This window comes from Danio rerio, chromosome 20 (assembly GCF_052040795.2).
Source record: "Danio rerio strain M-AB ecotype USA chromosome 20, GRCz13ab, whole genome shotgun sequence".
Classification (NCBI taxonomy): domain Eukaryota; kingdom Metazoa; phylum Chordata; class Actinopteri; order Cypriniformes; family Danionidae; genus Danio; species Danio rerio.
In genome coordinates this window covers 26894713-26911874 of record NC_141040.1, presented here as the reverse complement: position 1 = coordinate 26911874, position 17162 = coordinate 26894713, and the positions used below count along the sequence as shown (strand labels likewise).

General features: G+C 34.8%; 1 protein-coding gene, 1 long non-coding RNA gene and 2 other non-coding genes across 7 annotated transcripts in view; 3 read left to right on the top strand and 1 right to left on the bottom strand.

The window, feature by feature from the left end:
* The window catches only part of usp46 (ubiquitin specific peptidase 46), a 42579-nt gene extending 36408 nt beyond the window's left edge, over positions 1-6171 (bottom strand). For 3 of the 4 annotated variants that reach the window (XR_015517398.1, XR_015517400.1, XR_015517399.1), the window contains exon 1: positions 5832-6171. Coding sequence is in view for 1 of the 4 variants with exons in the window: in NM_001244981.1 (NP_001231910.1) it covers positions 5832-5867 (36 nt within the window). In the remaining 3 variants the exon portion in view is untranslated. 4 annotated transcript variants of the gene reach the window in all.
* A 484-nt stretch (positions 6172-6655) lies between these two features.
* LOC100536039 (uncharacterized) lies at positions 6656-8638 on the top strand. Its single transcript, NR_170091.1, is given in 5 exon segments — positions 6656-6762; positions 7117-7182; positions 7705-7765; positions 7994-8030; positions 8417-8638. It is a non-coding gene; the product is annotated as an uncharacterized LOC100536039 (long non-coding RNA).
* LOC137488760 (small nucleolar RNA SNORA26) lies at positions 7803-7924 on the top strand. The gene has a single exon (XR_015519316.1). It is a non-coding gene; the product is annotated as a small nucleolar RNA SNORA26 (small nucleolar RNA).
* On the top strand, positions 8214-8337 carry LOC137488761 (small nucleolar RNA SNORA26). The gene has a single exon (XR_015519317.1). It is a non-coding gene; the product is annotated as a small nucleolar RNA SNORA26 (small nucleolar RNA).
* Positions 8639-17162: the final 8524 nt, after the last annotated feature.

Here is a 17162-nt window from a genome sequence, read left to right as displayed (position 1 = left end):
CGTACAATTTAGCCTACCCAATTGACCTGTTCAGCATGTCCTTGGACTGTGGAGGAAACCGGAGCACCCTTCTTCTGATTCAGTCGTTTATGGGAGAAATGACTAGGAATAATATACCACAGAAAACGGCCAAACCGCTTGCTCTACAAACAAGTGTTTTCATGATTATACAGAGAAAGCAGAATCATATAATAAGAAAATATCAGTTTGCAACATCAAACAGCAGAACAAGCTGTTTTTAACGTCTAAAAATTAATGGGAATGAGACTGGAAATCTTGAGTAGGCATGGATAATAACGGTTTTCAAGGTATACCGCGGTTTGGAAAAGTCAAGGTTTTAAAACCACCAAATTTTTATGTAATACCATTCCTAAGGTATGTGTAAGAATTTTTTTTCACACTTTTTTGCTTCTGTTTTTTAGGGAAACCGTATCTCCAGCAGAAAAGATATCCAAGGTTGCCATTTTAAATGGTAAAGAAATCTGTGTTTTTGAAACTAATGAAGATAGCAGAAGTCAATGATTCATTTCAATTATTTAGCCTGACATGTTTGTTCCTCCAATATCTTAAAGATTTCAAAAAATAAAATATATTGTTTTCAAAAGGGAAAAAAGTATTTTTTTTACCCAGACATTTGAAAATAATATATTTTAAAGCAGTAATCATAATACCATGAAACCGTGATGTTGTCCAAGATTATCATCCCGTCAGAATCTTTTACCGGCCTATGCCTAGTCTCGAGCCAAAGAGATTCAACAGGCAAAGAATAAGGCGAATAGCAAAGTAGAATACACAAGACATGTCACTCGTATTGTTTTGAATAGAGAAAAGTGTAACACTCATTATGGCTATAAAGCCTGCCTTCTAGCACAGGAGCCAATTATTGATCGTTATAGACTAACAAAACTCCAGGGGAGGGGCTTAGACCAGACATGAGTTTCTGCAGATTTTGAGTGAATTGAGTTGTCTTAAAGGGACTTTGTCAATAGGTGCCACCTGCTGGATTAGCTTTTTTGTTCAGTATATGAATAACGTTTTAATTTAGGATTCGTTTCTTACAATCAGTATTTAATAAATATTTCTGTATATACCCTGTTTGTTGAATTTCCACTTGAAGCTGATGTTTTTGTAGAAACTGATTACAACAATTTGTTTACCAAGCAGACTAATTCATTTGAGTGATTCTCATAACATTGTTTTCTTTAAATTTCTTTCAAAAACTTTTTGAAATTGCGACACTGTGTCAAAACATTATGTGATGAGAAGATTTTTTCTAAAGGTCAAGAATTGCAGATATGCACTCAGCGAGAGTTATATTACATATAAACTCACAATTTTAAGAAGAAAACATGAATTGTGATATGTAAATTCTTAAGAAAGTCACAAATGTGGGATGCATTTCTTTTAAACAATTGTTTCAACAACATTCCATATATAAAAGGTCACATACACAAATCAAACACATAAGCCACTATATTGCCTGACTAAAGCAGCTAAAGCTAGATTGTTTTCAATCGAAAGTACATGTAATAAAAGACACATGTTTTCAAACTGAAGGTCAGACATGTAGTTGTGCACACCAATCACACAATAATGAGGTCATTTAACAGGACTGAACCTGGAAGACATAAAGGAGAACATTTCATTAGCTTGCCTTGTATCCATGGCCAATGAGCCACTACAAGATGTGGCCCCAAACACACACACCAATGAACAAATGAACCCTGTCCGGACATGGGTTACATAACTAGCACTAAACAGCAGTCAGACGTTAAGTCTAAGCCCCCTCATGCTGGCAATAATTCACTCTTCATGTTCCTAACCACATCTAGCCCAGGCTGACACAGCACCTGCAGATATCTAAGGATGAGCTGACTGTGGTTACAGGCTTCAGGCCAGTTTCAGGCACTGAAATATTCATGCAATGTCAGATATCCAGCAGAAACACCAGTATTACATAAAACAATGGGCTCTGCTCCCATAGAATGCATTAGCACAAATTCTCTTTTCAGCAACACTGATTGTGGAAACAATTTTTCCATAAAAAAAGAAAAACAAAAATGTCCTTTAAAAGCCAACCAAAGATGAATCCAACATTGCAAACTTTTGAAACAAAAATCAGGAAAATTACATTACTTAAATGGTCATGAAACACTAAACTCATTTTTTCTGAGCAGAGAGGTGTTAGTATAAATTGATTAATCATGGAATTTTAATACCGTGCAACTTTAAAATACAAAGTTCTATTTTGCAGAATCCTTGACAAGCTCTACCTTCTCTGCTCATCTCTCCCCAGCTACTATAAAAACAACAATTTTTCATGCAACTCTGTCCTTTTAGAAGATAATTAATTTAAATGAATATTACTTTGTACTTAAATACACAATTATGCTGTTGCAAAGACACCAAGGAAACTGCCTGAACTCTACACAAAGTTGAATTTGACATACGAAAACTGATAAAACAGAAAGTGAAATAATAAAATGCACAATTTAAAACTACAAAAGGATATAAAATCACTAAAAGACCAACTCAAACCAAAATGAAAACATGTCAATGAAAATGTTTTGAAAAAAATCAATGCTATTCAAACATGGTGTATTATACTATAATTAATTAATTTATATAATTAATATTAATATAATTAATTAATATAATTTGTAGTAAATTAATTACTAAATTCATTCATTCATTCATTCATTCATTTTCTTTTCGGCTCAGTCTCTTAATTAATCAGGGGTCGCCACAGCAAAATGAACCGCTAACTTATCCAGCATGAGTTTAATGCAGCGGATGCCCTTCTAGCTGCAACCCAGTACTGGGAAACATTCATACACACTCTTTCACACATACACTACGGCCAATTTAGCTTATTCAATGCACATGTCCCGCATGACTTTGGACTGTGGGGGAAACAAGAGCACACTGGAGGAATCCCACGCAAACACGGGGAGAACATGCAAACTCATAGAAATGCCAACTGAGCCAGCTAGGGTTGTGAGGCGATTGTGCTACCCATTGTGCCACCGTACCGAACCAGACATATTCAGATGAATTGTGGTTTCTTTTACAGTATATTACGTGTTTGAGGGACCCAGTAACTGCTCATTTGACCAGTAGCACTTTTTTGACAATTCAAAATTAAGAACAATATACAAAAGCCAGGGGATGACGACAACGAAAGGAAAAAATATATAAAAACATGTAAATGTTTGCATTCATTAATACTTAACAGATTTTTTTGTTTGTCAGATAAACAGCTTAAAGTCTGATTTTAAAATAAGAAATAATGGCTTTTGTATACTGACTTTTACCAACAGAAGTGATAAATTGATCAATAAATATTCTTTGTATAGTGATCTATTGAATGTAAAAAAATAAAAATAAAAATAAAAACAATTAAAAATTAAATAAAAAAAATTAAAAATAAAAATTAAAATAAAGTTGAAAGCTGGACATAACGTTGATTCTAATAAAAAACAGAAATCCATCAAAAAGTAACTACATATGGCAAGCCATTTTGACATTTAATCAATAGCCTGTTCTAGTATTTATTTTTATGTTACTACTACTAGTACTTATTTTTTTAGATACTAGTATCTTTTCCATTAAATACTAGTGCTTATTTATAGGTATTAGTGCCTATTCTTTAGATACTAAGTGTTTATTGCTTTTAAAAATATACTAGTGCTTAATTATTAGACACTTTTTTTTAATTAGATATTAGTACTCATTTATCATAGATATATACACTAGATATCGCATACCCTGAGTATGCGTCAATAGCGCCGCCACATTTGTACAGTGCTCCCAGGACAGAAGTCCTTCAACCACACTGGTCAAGACAGTGTGCCAATGTGAAGATGCTGGACTTTAGCGCTGTGTACGGGTGTAGTAACGAGCAAACAAAGAAAACAAAGCACTAAGGCAAAACATTTAATACGTAAGATTTAGTTTTTTACATTTTTATGTTATGAACTTTTGTGGTTAACAAATATTGATGATGATAATACTCTCTTATCTTATTATAGTCTCTTACTGCATTCACCATAGGGCAAAGGAGCACCAACTCACACTAAATACTAGGCTTATGCTAGTTTTGTTGAATAAAATAAGCAAACAATGTTATGAAATATGACAACAAGTTGCTGCAGTGCCAGAAACTTGTATTATTGTCAGCCAAGGGAACGAGTCGTTCATAACGGAATCCCATAAACGAATTACTCCCTCCGTTAGAATGAGAAGTGAAAGCATGAGGGGGTGTGTTTCAGGACGCGGAATAGACCAAATTAAACAAGGAGAGAGAATAATACATTTCCATGCACACAAACATATACTCTTTGTCGGCAATGCCGAAAATGCAGTGGAAAAAAGATGTAAAATTAAATTTTCGTAATTAAAAAAATATATATTTGCATACTGACAACCGGAAAAACTCCCGATCAGAGATATACGTGTATATATCTCTGGCTTTGGATGGCCACAGTCCTTCACTGCATCTTGGTCCCGCATTCATTTCATTTCCTGTACTAAAATGGCGGCTCTGCTGATGCATTCCTTCTAATAGACAACAGCAGGGTAGGCAACATCTAATGTATATATCTATACTCTCATTCATTAGATACTAGGTACCTATTAAATAGATACTAATTCTTATTTATTAGATACTAATACTTATTTTAATAGTGACTAGTAACCATATATACTAGGTATAAGTATATATTACTTAAGTACTAGTAGATAATAAATAGATTCTATTGTTTATTAATTGGGTACTAGTATTTAATTAATGAGTACTAGTACCTAATGATTACCTTCTAGTACATAAAAAAATATATGTACTAGTCCCAGCTGGAATACACACTAGTCAAAACTGAATAGTCGATATCTCAATGACATATCCTATAGAAATCAGTGGAAAAAAAAAATGTTACTAGTAACAACAGAATAGTTACTAGTCACTATTAAAATAAGTACTAGTATCTAATTAATAAGTGTCTAATAAGAAAGAACTAGTATCTATTTAATAGGTATTAGTATCTAATGAATAAGTACTAGTATCTAATACATCCTATCTATTTAAGTTCTAGGACCTAATGAATAAGAACTAGTATCTAATGAATAAGTACTAGTAAATTTACAAAAGACGATAGTAGCTAAAGAAAAAGTACTAGTATCTAAATAATAGGCACCACTAGTGTCCAACAAATAAGCACTAGTATAACGAATAAGCACTACTATTTAATGGAAAAGATCCTACTGTAGTATCTACAAAGTAAGTACTATTAACATAAAAATAAATACTAGTACGGGCTGTTGAATAAATGTCAAAACGGCTTGCTATAATGGGCAACTCCAAAACAAATGTTAAAATGTTTCTGTATGTAGACCAACCTGCAGCACTTTTTAATATTCGTATACATTCAAAATGACGTCAGAATCAAAAACGACTATACAAGGAATAGACTATTTACATGTTAGAAAATACTTACAGAGTATATAGAAAGAGCTACTGCAACAAAAAAGTACAGATATTTTTCACTGAGATTGCTTGATTGTTTAAAATGACAAGATTAACACCACATATACTATCACAAAACAAAGCGGAATCACTGACTGTAAAACTCATTTTAGGCAGTTAAGCTTTCAGTCACAGTTTATTACATGAGCAAGCAAACACGTCTAGTTATGATAGCTGCATTTACTTGAGAAGTGATCCAAGCATGCATCAGCTCATAAATGAGGTCATGCACCTGATTTTGAGGAAAGCCATTCAACCATCATCATTACGTAAGAGCTAGCCAGCATGCTATCCAAACACTTCTACTTACCATATTACAAATGGAGGCGATGTTTCTGACAGTCATTTAGTTTATAAGGTGCCTCTCGTTGCCATCTTTATGAAATAAACATGATTGTAACAGCGGAACACTGACAGGCCAAGCTGCAATCCCAACGGAGGACAGCAATCAGTGACCACTCAATTCCCGCCGTTCATGCAAAGTGCAAACAAAGCGTGAGATAAACGTCGGTGGCTTTCATCTAGATGTTTTCTTCATGGCCACTGCAAATGAGAATAAAAATGCTGGATAAATTTATTGTAAACATCTTTGCCAGTTGCACGTCCTAATCGAAACATTCACATCCTGGATTAGCGGTCAAACCCCGCCCATTGAGTCCCGATTGGTGCGTTTGGGGAGTACGACACGAAACGCTGGTCAGTTGAGGGACAGGTCAACTGACCAATGAATGGCGAGAACATCAGTTCATAAATTCGCTGTGGCCAATAGAATTTGGATTTGATAGATAAAGGGGTTAAATCAAGTAACAACCATTTCCACTTCCAAGCCCCTAAGAAGGCACATATAATGCAGATATAAAGTCAATGTATTTTTACTTTTCTGATAAAATGTATGACAATAGGTCTGTTTAATAACAATAGGTCTGATCATAATTTTTATCTAGTTTAAACAACACTGCCTCGTGTGCTGTGCAGCCATGCAAAATAGCGTGTGTGATTCTACTGAGTCGATTCTTTTCTCAAAACCGGTCAAACATTTTGTTTGCTGATCAGTCTGAATCATCAGAGTGAATCAGATCAGATTGACCCCCCAAATCATCTGAAGAGGCGAAATGAATTTAGAGGCGGTCCCCTTAAAAGTCCCAGAATTCCTCGCACCGGTCACACGTGTTCTTTCTTTTCCGTTTGCACAATCTCTGAGAGCAGACACAGAAACATGAGCGGAGGCAAGATTTCCTCTGGTGAGATTAAATACTCAGATTAATGCACATATGTATAGGTTTTTTTTTTTATTAGTTAAATAGACTCTGTTTTATTTTACTCCTGTATTTGCAACTTGGACTATAAATGTTTTAATTGTTTAACCTGAACAGTTATAGTGGGCTTTCTAGAAGTGTTTAAAAGGCTTGGTAAATATTTTTATAATAAATATCTTTTAAACAATGAAGCAATGCGTTTATTAAGTCACGTTAAGGTTAGTATTAAACACTAGTAACTTTTTAATTATTAAAAGGCCACGTGTTCTCTACACAGCACGTGGTGAGTTAGCGGTCTACTTGCTAATGTTTAGCCTAATGTTAAACTTATTTTTACAGACTGGCCATCTGAGCCCCCTGACTGAAGAGGAAATCACCAATTACTACAATGTCTGAAATATAAAGGTAAGGAAGTGTTTTATATATATATATATATATATATATATATATATATATATATATATATATATATATATAAGATCTAAAAGAGTTTTAGCTCTGTGCTGGTTCTAAGGTGTTTGTCCACCGTTGCACAAATCTAAAACAAAGCATGAAATCCACACATCTATAAAGTCAAAATTAATTACATTAAATGTTGCATGCTCTTCCCTGTTTGTTCTTCAAAGCGAGTTTGTGTTTTAGTCAAGATTAAATATTGATTTTATCTTTTAAAGCCAATTTATTAGACGCTAAATATTTAGTTATGGTCATTAGTTTTCCTATTTTTAAAAGAATTGGCTCAAATTTTTGTAAATTAAATTTACAAATTGTATCTGTAGAGAACACGTTGTGATTTTGTTTGTAAATGACTTTCATTCACATTGTTTTCTTTTTAACCAGATAAATCCTGGTGTCAGTTCTTGTTCAATGGAAAAAGCTTGCAAATAAAACCCAGAAATTAACATGATTGCTTTTTTCCTTGCTTAGGCTTAATGATGGTCTTGTTCCAGAGCCCACATTTGTTGATGAATCCTTCCACAGTTACTTGGTGAGTGTGGTGCCTCTAGTTTTGTCAGCCCCTTTTATTGCACATTCAAGTCCTTCTATGGCTTGAGTGAATAACACAGGGGGGCAGAAGAATTCTCTCAAAAACCTGAAGTGCTGGCTTTGATATTCCATGCTTCGGATCCTGTCGGGAGAAACAACTTTTCAACAATTATTTTCATTACTTCTGTGTAAAAAGATTAATATTTAGTCTGTTTTCTCTTGTTTGCAGGAGGTAAAGGCTAGGAAGAGAAATCTGCAATCATTTGGTGAGTAACTGTCATCCCATGATTCATTTATTTATTGCGTGAGCTAGTTTAACATTTTAGAACATAAAAGGAGACAACAGATGATGCATAGAGCAGCACCTTAATCTGTTCAATGCTTTTTATTACATCTGTAAGTTCAAAAATGTTCAGACTGTTAACAAGTCCAGTGTTCCCTTCTACGCTTTGCCCACTGGAGGCTGTCTGTGTCTCTAGTGGCCATAACAGGGGGGTATATTGAGCTGCTCTTGTTAAAACCCAGGCCAGAGGTCATTTCTCTTGAGTCTGGATCCTGTCACAAGGCACATGTGAATATTAGATAGTTTGCCAAATGCAGTGCTTAATTTGGTAACTTGAATTTAAGTTTTTTTTTTTCTTCTCCTCAACAGGTCAAAATGGCTGCATTTCTGGGCCTTGTGTTCGGTGATCTGGTGGCTTACCTGTACCTGTGATGGAGAATTTTTCTATTTGGAAAAGTCCAGGCAGAATCTGTCTCTAGGTGGAAGCTTAATGAATATTAATCACTCAATGAGTGCTTGACAATGTAGAATAAGTCAACTCTACAGTTGTGTTGGTTGTTTGTCTAAATAAACAATATTTATCTATTATAAGTGAGCTTGTCTTTTTATTTTTTAACTTTTGAATAGTCGACATTAAGGTCACACTATTAGTCTACAAAAAAATAAACAATTTAATGACATGACCTCTTGTGTTTTCATTCACCCATATGTATCTGCATTTTTGGGGGATATATGACTAAGAAGATTGCAAGATGTGTAAATTGTTTATTTACTGTAAAAATTATTTTAATATAAAAGTACTAACAATTTGATGGATGAATTCGTAAATATGCTTTAGATTTACATCTTAAAGGTTTTAATTCTATAGCCTTTATGTGAGCAAAGAATAAGTTTACCCTCAGAGTTGCTAGATGTGATTGCTGCTGAAAATGATGCAGCTGGCCACAAATTCTTATTTAACAAAAAAAAATTTTCAGGGCCTTAGCTGTTTCAAAACTTGCAATGTAACTGCAATTAATCAAATTCGATTTACTTCTAACGATTATGAAAAACAATTGAGAAAAAATGATTATTGCATTTATAATCCGCTTTTTCGGGTTGTACACTTGTTGCTTTGCAAAGCTCAGTTTCATGTGAAAATGACAAAGCATGTGCTGTAATGTAAGGTTTGCAGCATGGGATGTGCATCATTCATTGACATACATACGAATCAATGTTTTTAACAGCAAGACAGAGATCGCATACAATTGTGTGTGCGTGCTCGGCCTCACGTGAGCAAAGCACATGCATCTAAAATCATATTAATGCGAGCGATTTAATGGTCAAATAGGTTTCAGCGCGGTGTTTAGTGATTTCATATTAACCACCATTTGTGTAATGATGACGGTACATATTTTACTATAAATTGTTCAAAATTCAGATTAAAGTGTGATTCAAAGCCTCAACTAGGCAAGTCATTGTATAACAGTAGTTTCTTCTGCAGCAATCAGAAAATGTATAGCTTAGGGGGGCTAATAATATTAACCTTGAATAGGTTAAAAAATATTTAAATCTGCTATTATTCTAATATATTGGTTTTCTCCAGAACAAAAAATAAAAAATAAAGGAAATACTGTGGAAAAATTCCTTGCTCTGTTAAACATCATTTGGGAAATATATATATATATATATATATATATATATAATGTCACAGTAGGGCTAATGATTTTGACTTCAACTGATAATCGTTTTGAATAATTGTAATTACAATTATGATAAATAATAATAAAATAATTGTGATTGATTTTTTTCCCCCATAATTGAGCAGCCCTAACTGTAACCATGTACACATTTACTTGCATTTTTATTTCTAGGCTACATATAGCTATTTTCTCCTGCCAGCAACCATCAAGACACCTATGACTCTTATTTGCATCATGACCCAACGGTTGACAACCACTTCTAAAATAGAAAATGATGTAAGTTTGAATGCAGATATTAAAAATAACAGGATGCCTGAATTACAGCACCTGATAAGGGGACAGAACATTTATTATCTGAAGTAACTAAACAAGGCCCAGAGCTGCACAGCATAACCGCTAACATTTACCACACAAGGGAAGGCTCAGTCGGTCTGTTGTACAACACAGAGCTCAGACTTATGGCCATGTAGGTCTGTCCTCTATGTGCCCTCCGCTTGTTGATATTAGCTTGTGCACAGAAAAGCAAGATAAATGGTGACTGCTAATATGCAAGGATAGCGCTGGATGATTAAACAAGACTGGATGTATGAACAACATACACAAACCATGTCCAACAGTGTACAGCATACATTGCATGAGCATTATGTCACCTTCGTAAATCTCAAAAAAATAAAATAAAAAATTTGTTCATCATTTTGTGGTTAAATTTAGTTTGAGGAGGCAGCACAACGGCTCAGTGGTGATCCAACCGGGTCTTGAAACAGTGACCTTCTTGCTGTGAGGCGACAGTGCTTACCTCTTAGAAACGGTGTCGCTTCTCTAACTTTTATTTTAAATCATTAAAATCTTTATTTGTTTGAGAAATAGTGGCAAAGTATAAATGTTTAATATTACATTTAGATTGCATTTTGAGGCTGCACTGTAATAATCTGGTAAATAATCTTAAATATTTAATGTCATTAAATGATTCTTGTAAAATGACTGACAAGATTCAAGTTTTGCACTACATTTTAGGGGGTGTGTTCTTTAAATGACTGAACAACATGATAGTTAATACTGCAATCAAAAACAAATAAATAATAATAATAAAGTTTTGTTTTTGACTCAATGTATTCTTGCACTAAAAAAGTGCTGGGTTTTTGTAACCAACAGTTGGGTTAAAAAGTATAATTTTCATTTAATAAAAAAAACATACAGTCAAAGTCAAAATTATAACTCAAAATTAAAAAAACTCAAAAGTCAAAATTATTTGAAGCGTATAGAAATGTCTTAAAAAATATCTTGTCAAATACTATTCACTGTCATCATGGCAAAGATACAATACATCCGTTATTAGAAATGAGTTGTTAAAACGATTATGTTTAAAAATGTTGAAACAAATGTCTCATTAAACAGAGATTGGGGAAAAAATAAATGCTGACTTTAACATAATTTGACTTAATGTTTTTATTGTTGTAGTAATTAATGTTTACAATTTGTTTTCATATTTTGAAATGTGGAAAGAAAGTAAATAAGTTTCCCTTAACATAATAAAACACAAAAGTTTTCTATACCCTACAATGGTTCTTAATTTTTTTTCACTAAGTACCACCATAAAAAAAAGGTCTCTCCAAGAACCACCATAATGACCAGTACTGAAATACAGTAGTGTAATAGACCTTATTGAGCAGCTACAGCACTGCACAGATCAAAAACATAGCAGACTCTTATTATTATGAATATTAATTATTGGCAGCCAGTTTAAGAATTAAAACTAGTTTGAACAATAACACTGCACTGTGCTCACAGGTAAAAAAATAAATAAAACATCAACGTTTAAATAAAAATGTGCTTTTAAAAGTTAAATAACAATGGCACTGTTCTTAAAGTAAAAAGAAAACAGCTGTATTTAAATTTAAAGTATTATCAAAAGTAGCCTATTCATCAAAACCTTGGACCTCATAAATGTAAGCTATATGTCATCTTATTCATATATTAACTCTTTTTGATCAATTTTGAAATATATGTTGCATGTATTTATGACTTATTTGTATATCTTTGAAATCTAAACATTAACTTGTATTTTAGATATGTGAATTGGATTTACATACTTAAATTAGAAAATAGATCTGCTTACTGCAGGTTAGAGTAGGCTATGTGTGTCAGAGAAGCAAGTGATTAAACTACCTGTCAACATTGGGATATAAAAATATGGGATACAACCCCAACAATCATTACAAACATGGGTAGGAAATTAGCTTAAATATACATAACTATATATATATATATATTAAAATTAAATAAAGGGTTTATCCTATTAAAATCAAATTACTGATCGCATTGGTGTTATACGCGTTAAAGGGTTAAAATCGTGTTCATTTTTTACTTTACTTATTAAGGGATTCCTCCACGTACCACTAGAAGGAAGCCTGCATACCACTATGGTTCACGTACCACAGTTTGAGATCCACTGCCCTAATAGGTTAGTTTAAAATTGACTTCTTAAAGCACCTGAAGTACAAATAAACTCAATTAAAATCAAGTTAAGTTAGTCAAGTTAATCATTCTGTTTATATAAGCAACACAATGTATCTACATGCTTCCGTCTGGGTTGATGTAGGTTTCTCATTTGGAGGTCCGACTGACGACACTATGAACGACATTAAGACAGAATGGCCTGATGTCTGCATAACTCAATGACACACCAGACTGGTTATCTAACATGCTGGGTTAAGTGCACATAACCGATTAATAGCTCCATTACATGGAATAGTTCCTTACAGTTTTTACGCATTATGAATTTCATTGTGATTGAAGGAACTGAGAGATGGAATAGGAAATCACAATTCAAGCATTATGATAATTGAGATATTAAACCATTTTCAAAATGAGAGAGACCGATGAGTTTTTTTTAGACTGAAACCACAGGATTTGCGTAAATCCATGAGCACAGCACCCAAACACTTCAGCATTCAGCATGTCTCATCAAGACACCTATTGTAAGGAAATGGTGTGTTAAATTTAAGAAAAAAATGTGTTGAATATCTTGCCACAGTGCTGGATGTTACGGAATGTTCCAATTATCTATTTAAGTCTTTTGTGATTGGCTTGTGGCTTTGTTTGTGAAACACTTTTTATAGACGCATAAACAATTAAGATGTCTGGAAACACTGTGTCAGAGTACATGGTGTTTTCAACAGGCTGGATGGAGTAATGGACCATAATTATAAAGCAATTTGGGTTTTGTTCGTCTGAATGTTGTGAATGCAGCTTATAGTAATTGCTAGCTCAACAGCGCTTCACTAAGAGGATCCTGTTTGATGTTTTTATCTATAATAATTTTACAGAATAAATGGTAACATGATTACAATAAAGCCCCTTTAGATTTATAACTCATTAACTAACACTGACATTTGTTAGAGTATTTATTGATCACTATTAAAATGAATAACAATTCAACATTTTATTGTTGATTTGTGGTTGATCTGGTCCATAAATAATTGTTTAATGTAATGTAAATGTAAAGTGTATTTATATAGCGCATTTATTGTCTGTGGCCATACACCCAAAGCGCTTCACAATCATGAGGGGGGTCTCTCCACACCACCATCAGTGTACAGCATCCAGTGTACAGCTATTGGTGGAGTGGAGAGACAGTGATAGAGCCAATTCGGTGGATGGGGATGAGTAGGAGGCCATCATGGGTAAGGGCTGATGAAGGGAATTTGGCTAGGACACTGGGGTGACACCCCTAATCTTTACAAGAAGTGTCATGGGAATTTTATTTACCACGGAGAGTCAGGACCTTGGTTTAAAGTCTCATCTGAAAGCTGGCATTATGGTGTCCCCTTCATTATACTGGGGTATTAGGACTCACACAGACCGCAGGTTGAGTGCCCCCTGCTGGCCTCAATAACACCACTTCCAACAGCAACCTAGTTTTCCCATGTGTCCTGCCATCCAGGTACTGAACAGGCTCAGCCCTGCTTAGCTTCAGTAAGTAACCGGTCAGGGGCTGCAGGGTAATATGGTCGTGGCCATAATGTTTTAACAATATGCATCAGAGACACATCAATGGTCAATTGAGGCAAACTATAAATACAAATAAATATAGAAAATACTAAAAAAAATAAATCAACCAACTAACCAGTCAAACACATCAAGGCAAAATTTAAATAAACATTAGCCAAAAATACTCTTAAAGGGTCACGAAACACCAAAACACATTTTTTGAGCTGTTGACAGTCGTATATGTGTCCCACACTGCTAAAAACACTATTAGGACACCTATATTTCACTAAAAAGTGTAAATTGGTTGTTTTTGCGTTATTTCAAGCAAATTCGTACTTCCTGTTTGAAATGAATTTTTGAAGCTGCGTCACGGCCATGACATAATAGCGTTGTATTCCAGCGTGCAGACTGGGCGTCTGTGCCAGAGTGTGTCTTATTACGTCTTACAGTGTGTTGCATTAATGCATGAGTAAGGCTTGGTTCAAACCAATCTGCACGCTCTATTGTGCAACTTCATTAATATTCATTACTGTCAGAGTGTAGACGGCAAAGACGCCACGTTGTGTTGGCAAAACAAGCGTTCAGTGTTGCTTTTATAGTTTGCTGCAGTTAAGTTTCGTTTTTATTTTCTCTCTGTGAGAGCTCAGACTCACGCGTGGATTAACAGTGTACGCGACGCGCGACAACAATAACTTACGTGTCTAAGGAGGATTATTGTTTACCTGAGAGCTGTTCTCATCTGCAAACGCTGAGATCAGGATTCGCTTGTAGTCTCCTCTAAATAAAGACGCGGCTCTAGTTGCTGGTGATTGTCCTGTCTCTACAGATTTGGTAAGTGAGCGACCAGTGCTCTTTGTTTATTCAGTTCGTATTTTATTCGTATCCAACAAACTATTGAGTGTAAACAAGTTAGCACTAACAGTTACAACCAAACTATAACCTCGTGTTGAATTTTGTGACCGGAATAACACACGCGGCTTTCTGACGCTACCTGCCATGTGCATGTAAGTTTCCGGGAAATGCAGAGTTTTTTTTTCTCTCATTCGCCGTGCGGTATCAAACATTGCATGAAAAATAAACGCTTGGAGCAGCGCCTCGAATCAAATATCACGTTTGTCGGGAGGGACATGAATGAATTCCCTAAATGAAAGAACCAAACTGCAGTTAAAGTCCACCATTTAATAATTTGGCAAATAATTCGACTACAGATGTCCATGTAAACACAGTCACATTGTCCGCTGTGGGTGTGTGTTTTGACTCTGAAATTCAGCGCGCCCAAATAGACACTCCCATACCAAGCCTCTTTTCTTCCTCCGGCACTCCCCTCTAAACAGAGCTGGACACGCCCACTTTTCTGACTTTTTCCAAAGTAGAGGTGTGAAAACACACTGCTGAAACGAGGGGGTTTCATGGCCCTTTAATAAACAAAAAATAACAAAAATAAGTTTAATGACACTGAGGAAAAAATCTAATAAATAAAATAAATGTAGAAAAAACTATTTATCCCTGTTGCTAAAAGCTGAATTTTCATCATCATTACTCTTCAGAAACCTTTTCAGTCTTCAGGGTCACATAATACTTTTAATATACTTTGATATTATCGATCATTATTGGTATTTAATAATTGGTAATTATTCTAGTTTCGACTTATTCATTGTAATGTATTACGATTTTTACAATAGTTTTGTCTGGTTCTCGACTTTGATTGGCTGATAGCTGTGCGATATTCTGCAATATGAGAACTCATTCAGCCTCCTTGCCCTTCTGTATTACTCCACTCACATGAAGTGACAGCAGACCAATAAACTCACTACAGTTTGACACAAATTGCAGCTGTTTGACAACATAATGTACTTTTGAGGCTTTTAAATGTGAGAATGTAGTTGTTTAGATTGCATATGCAGTTTATTTAAAAGGATAGTGCCTATTTTAAATATTTGTAATTTCTGAGATACAGTGCGTCGGCATCCATCAGCCAGAGCAAAGACAGTTGATGTTGTCCATCCTCAAGATGGTGACTGAAACTGCATAATATATCCTTAGAGGAGAAAAGATTGGCATATTTTTAAACTACTGCTGTTCAAAACATAAAATTGGTGGGTGATATTCTAAGTCGATCTCTCTCTTTAGTATTTTGTAGTACTGTATTATACCACAGTAATTGTAGTGTATTAAGTGTGAGATGGGACTCGCATGTCAGGAATGTATGTATTTTGTGTTGGCTACTCTTTGTATAACCTTGAGTTACTTTTTGGTTGGCCATCTGTTTTTTTCCAATGAGTCTCCTGTTTTTGTTACTGCAAACTAGTTCAGTAAAAAGAAAAAAAGAGGAAATGCCTGCATGTGTTCAGTGGTTTGCCTTATCACAAACAAAATGTTTGCGTTGCTTTGGCTTTTTCTGGATTAATTATTGTGTAATCCCGATTCCTCTAGAGAATCATACACAAGATTATGGCGTCGAACTGTTGCATACGCAATATCACACCAGTAGCAGTGTGATATCGCTGCATATCATCACTGGTGGGACACTAACACACGCCTCCCACCAGTCCCGATATACAGCCATATCACACTGCTCGTGTAGTATTGCTCATATATAATACCTACAAATGCATCCCCATCTTTTTATTAAATAAATATAGAAGAAATGCATGTGTATCTGTAACTGTACTTAATTGTAATTGTCAGTAATGACACAGATGTCTTATGTATGTGCAATAGATTCATTTTAACAGACAAAGCATTACAGTGCTGAGTGCATTGAATAATTGCACAAAATTCACTCAGAGCATTTGAGCAGTTCATGCACATGAGAGGAAGAATTTGTGTGTTCTAATTCCATTTTATTTACTACCATCTCTCTCTGTCCCCTTAGCTTTGCACTCTGTCATTAACAAATAACCAATATGCTGTGAAATTGAAACCTAAACAAGAACATTGTGCTCTGCTTTTGTCTGTGTTATGGATCCGGAGATGCATAAGTGTTGGGCTTTGGATTGAGCCTGTATCTGGAGCCTGTATCTGGAGAGAGTACCAGTCGGCTGTCTTCCAGCTTCTTGTCTGCTGACTTTGATGTGACCCAGATGTGAAATATGGCTCAGGCTGGACAGGACAGGCCAGGCCACATTCAGACAGAGTGCTATTTTTTCCAGCTTTTACTGGGGAAAGATGTTTCAGTTTCCTTAATTATCTAAAAATCATGGTTCACCCAGTCATTTTTTGCTTCTAATTTATTCACTTTCAGGCTATCCAATGACTTAAGTCTAAACTCAGGCAGCACAATTTCTAGATCCAAATGCTCTATTAGCATTATAAGCGAACAACAAATGGTACTGATAAACACTGAATGTGTTGTCTTCCCTTTATAAATCATCAACATAATGTTTATAACATTTGGAAAGTATTTGGATGCAGAAAGTTTACAGACTGTAGTGTAGAAAGTG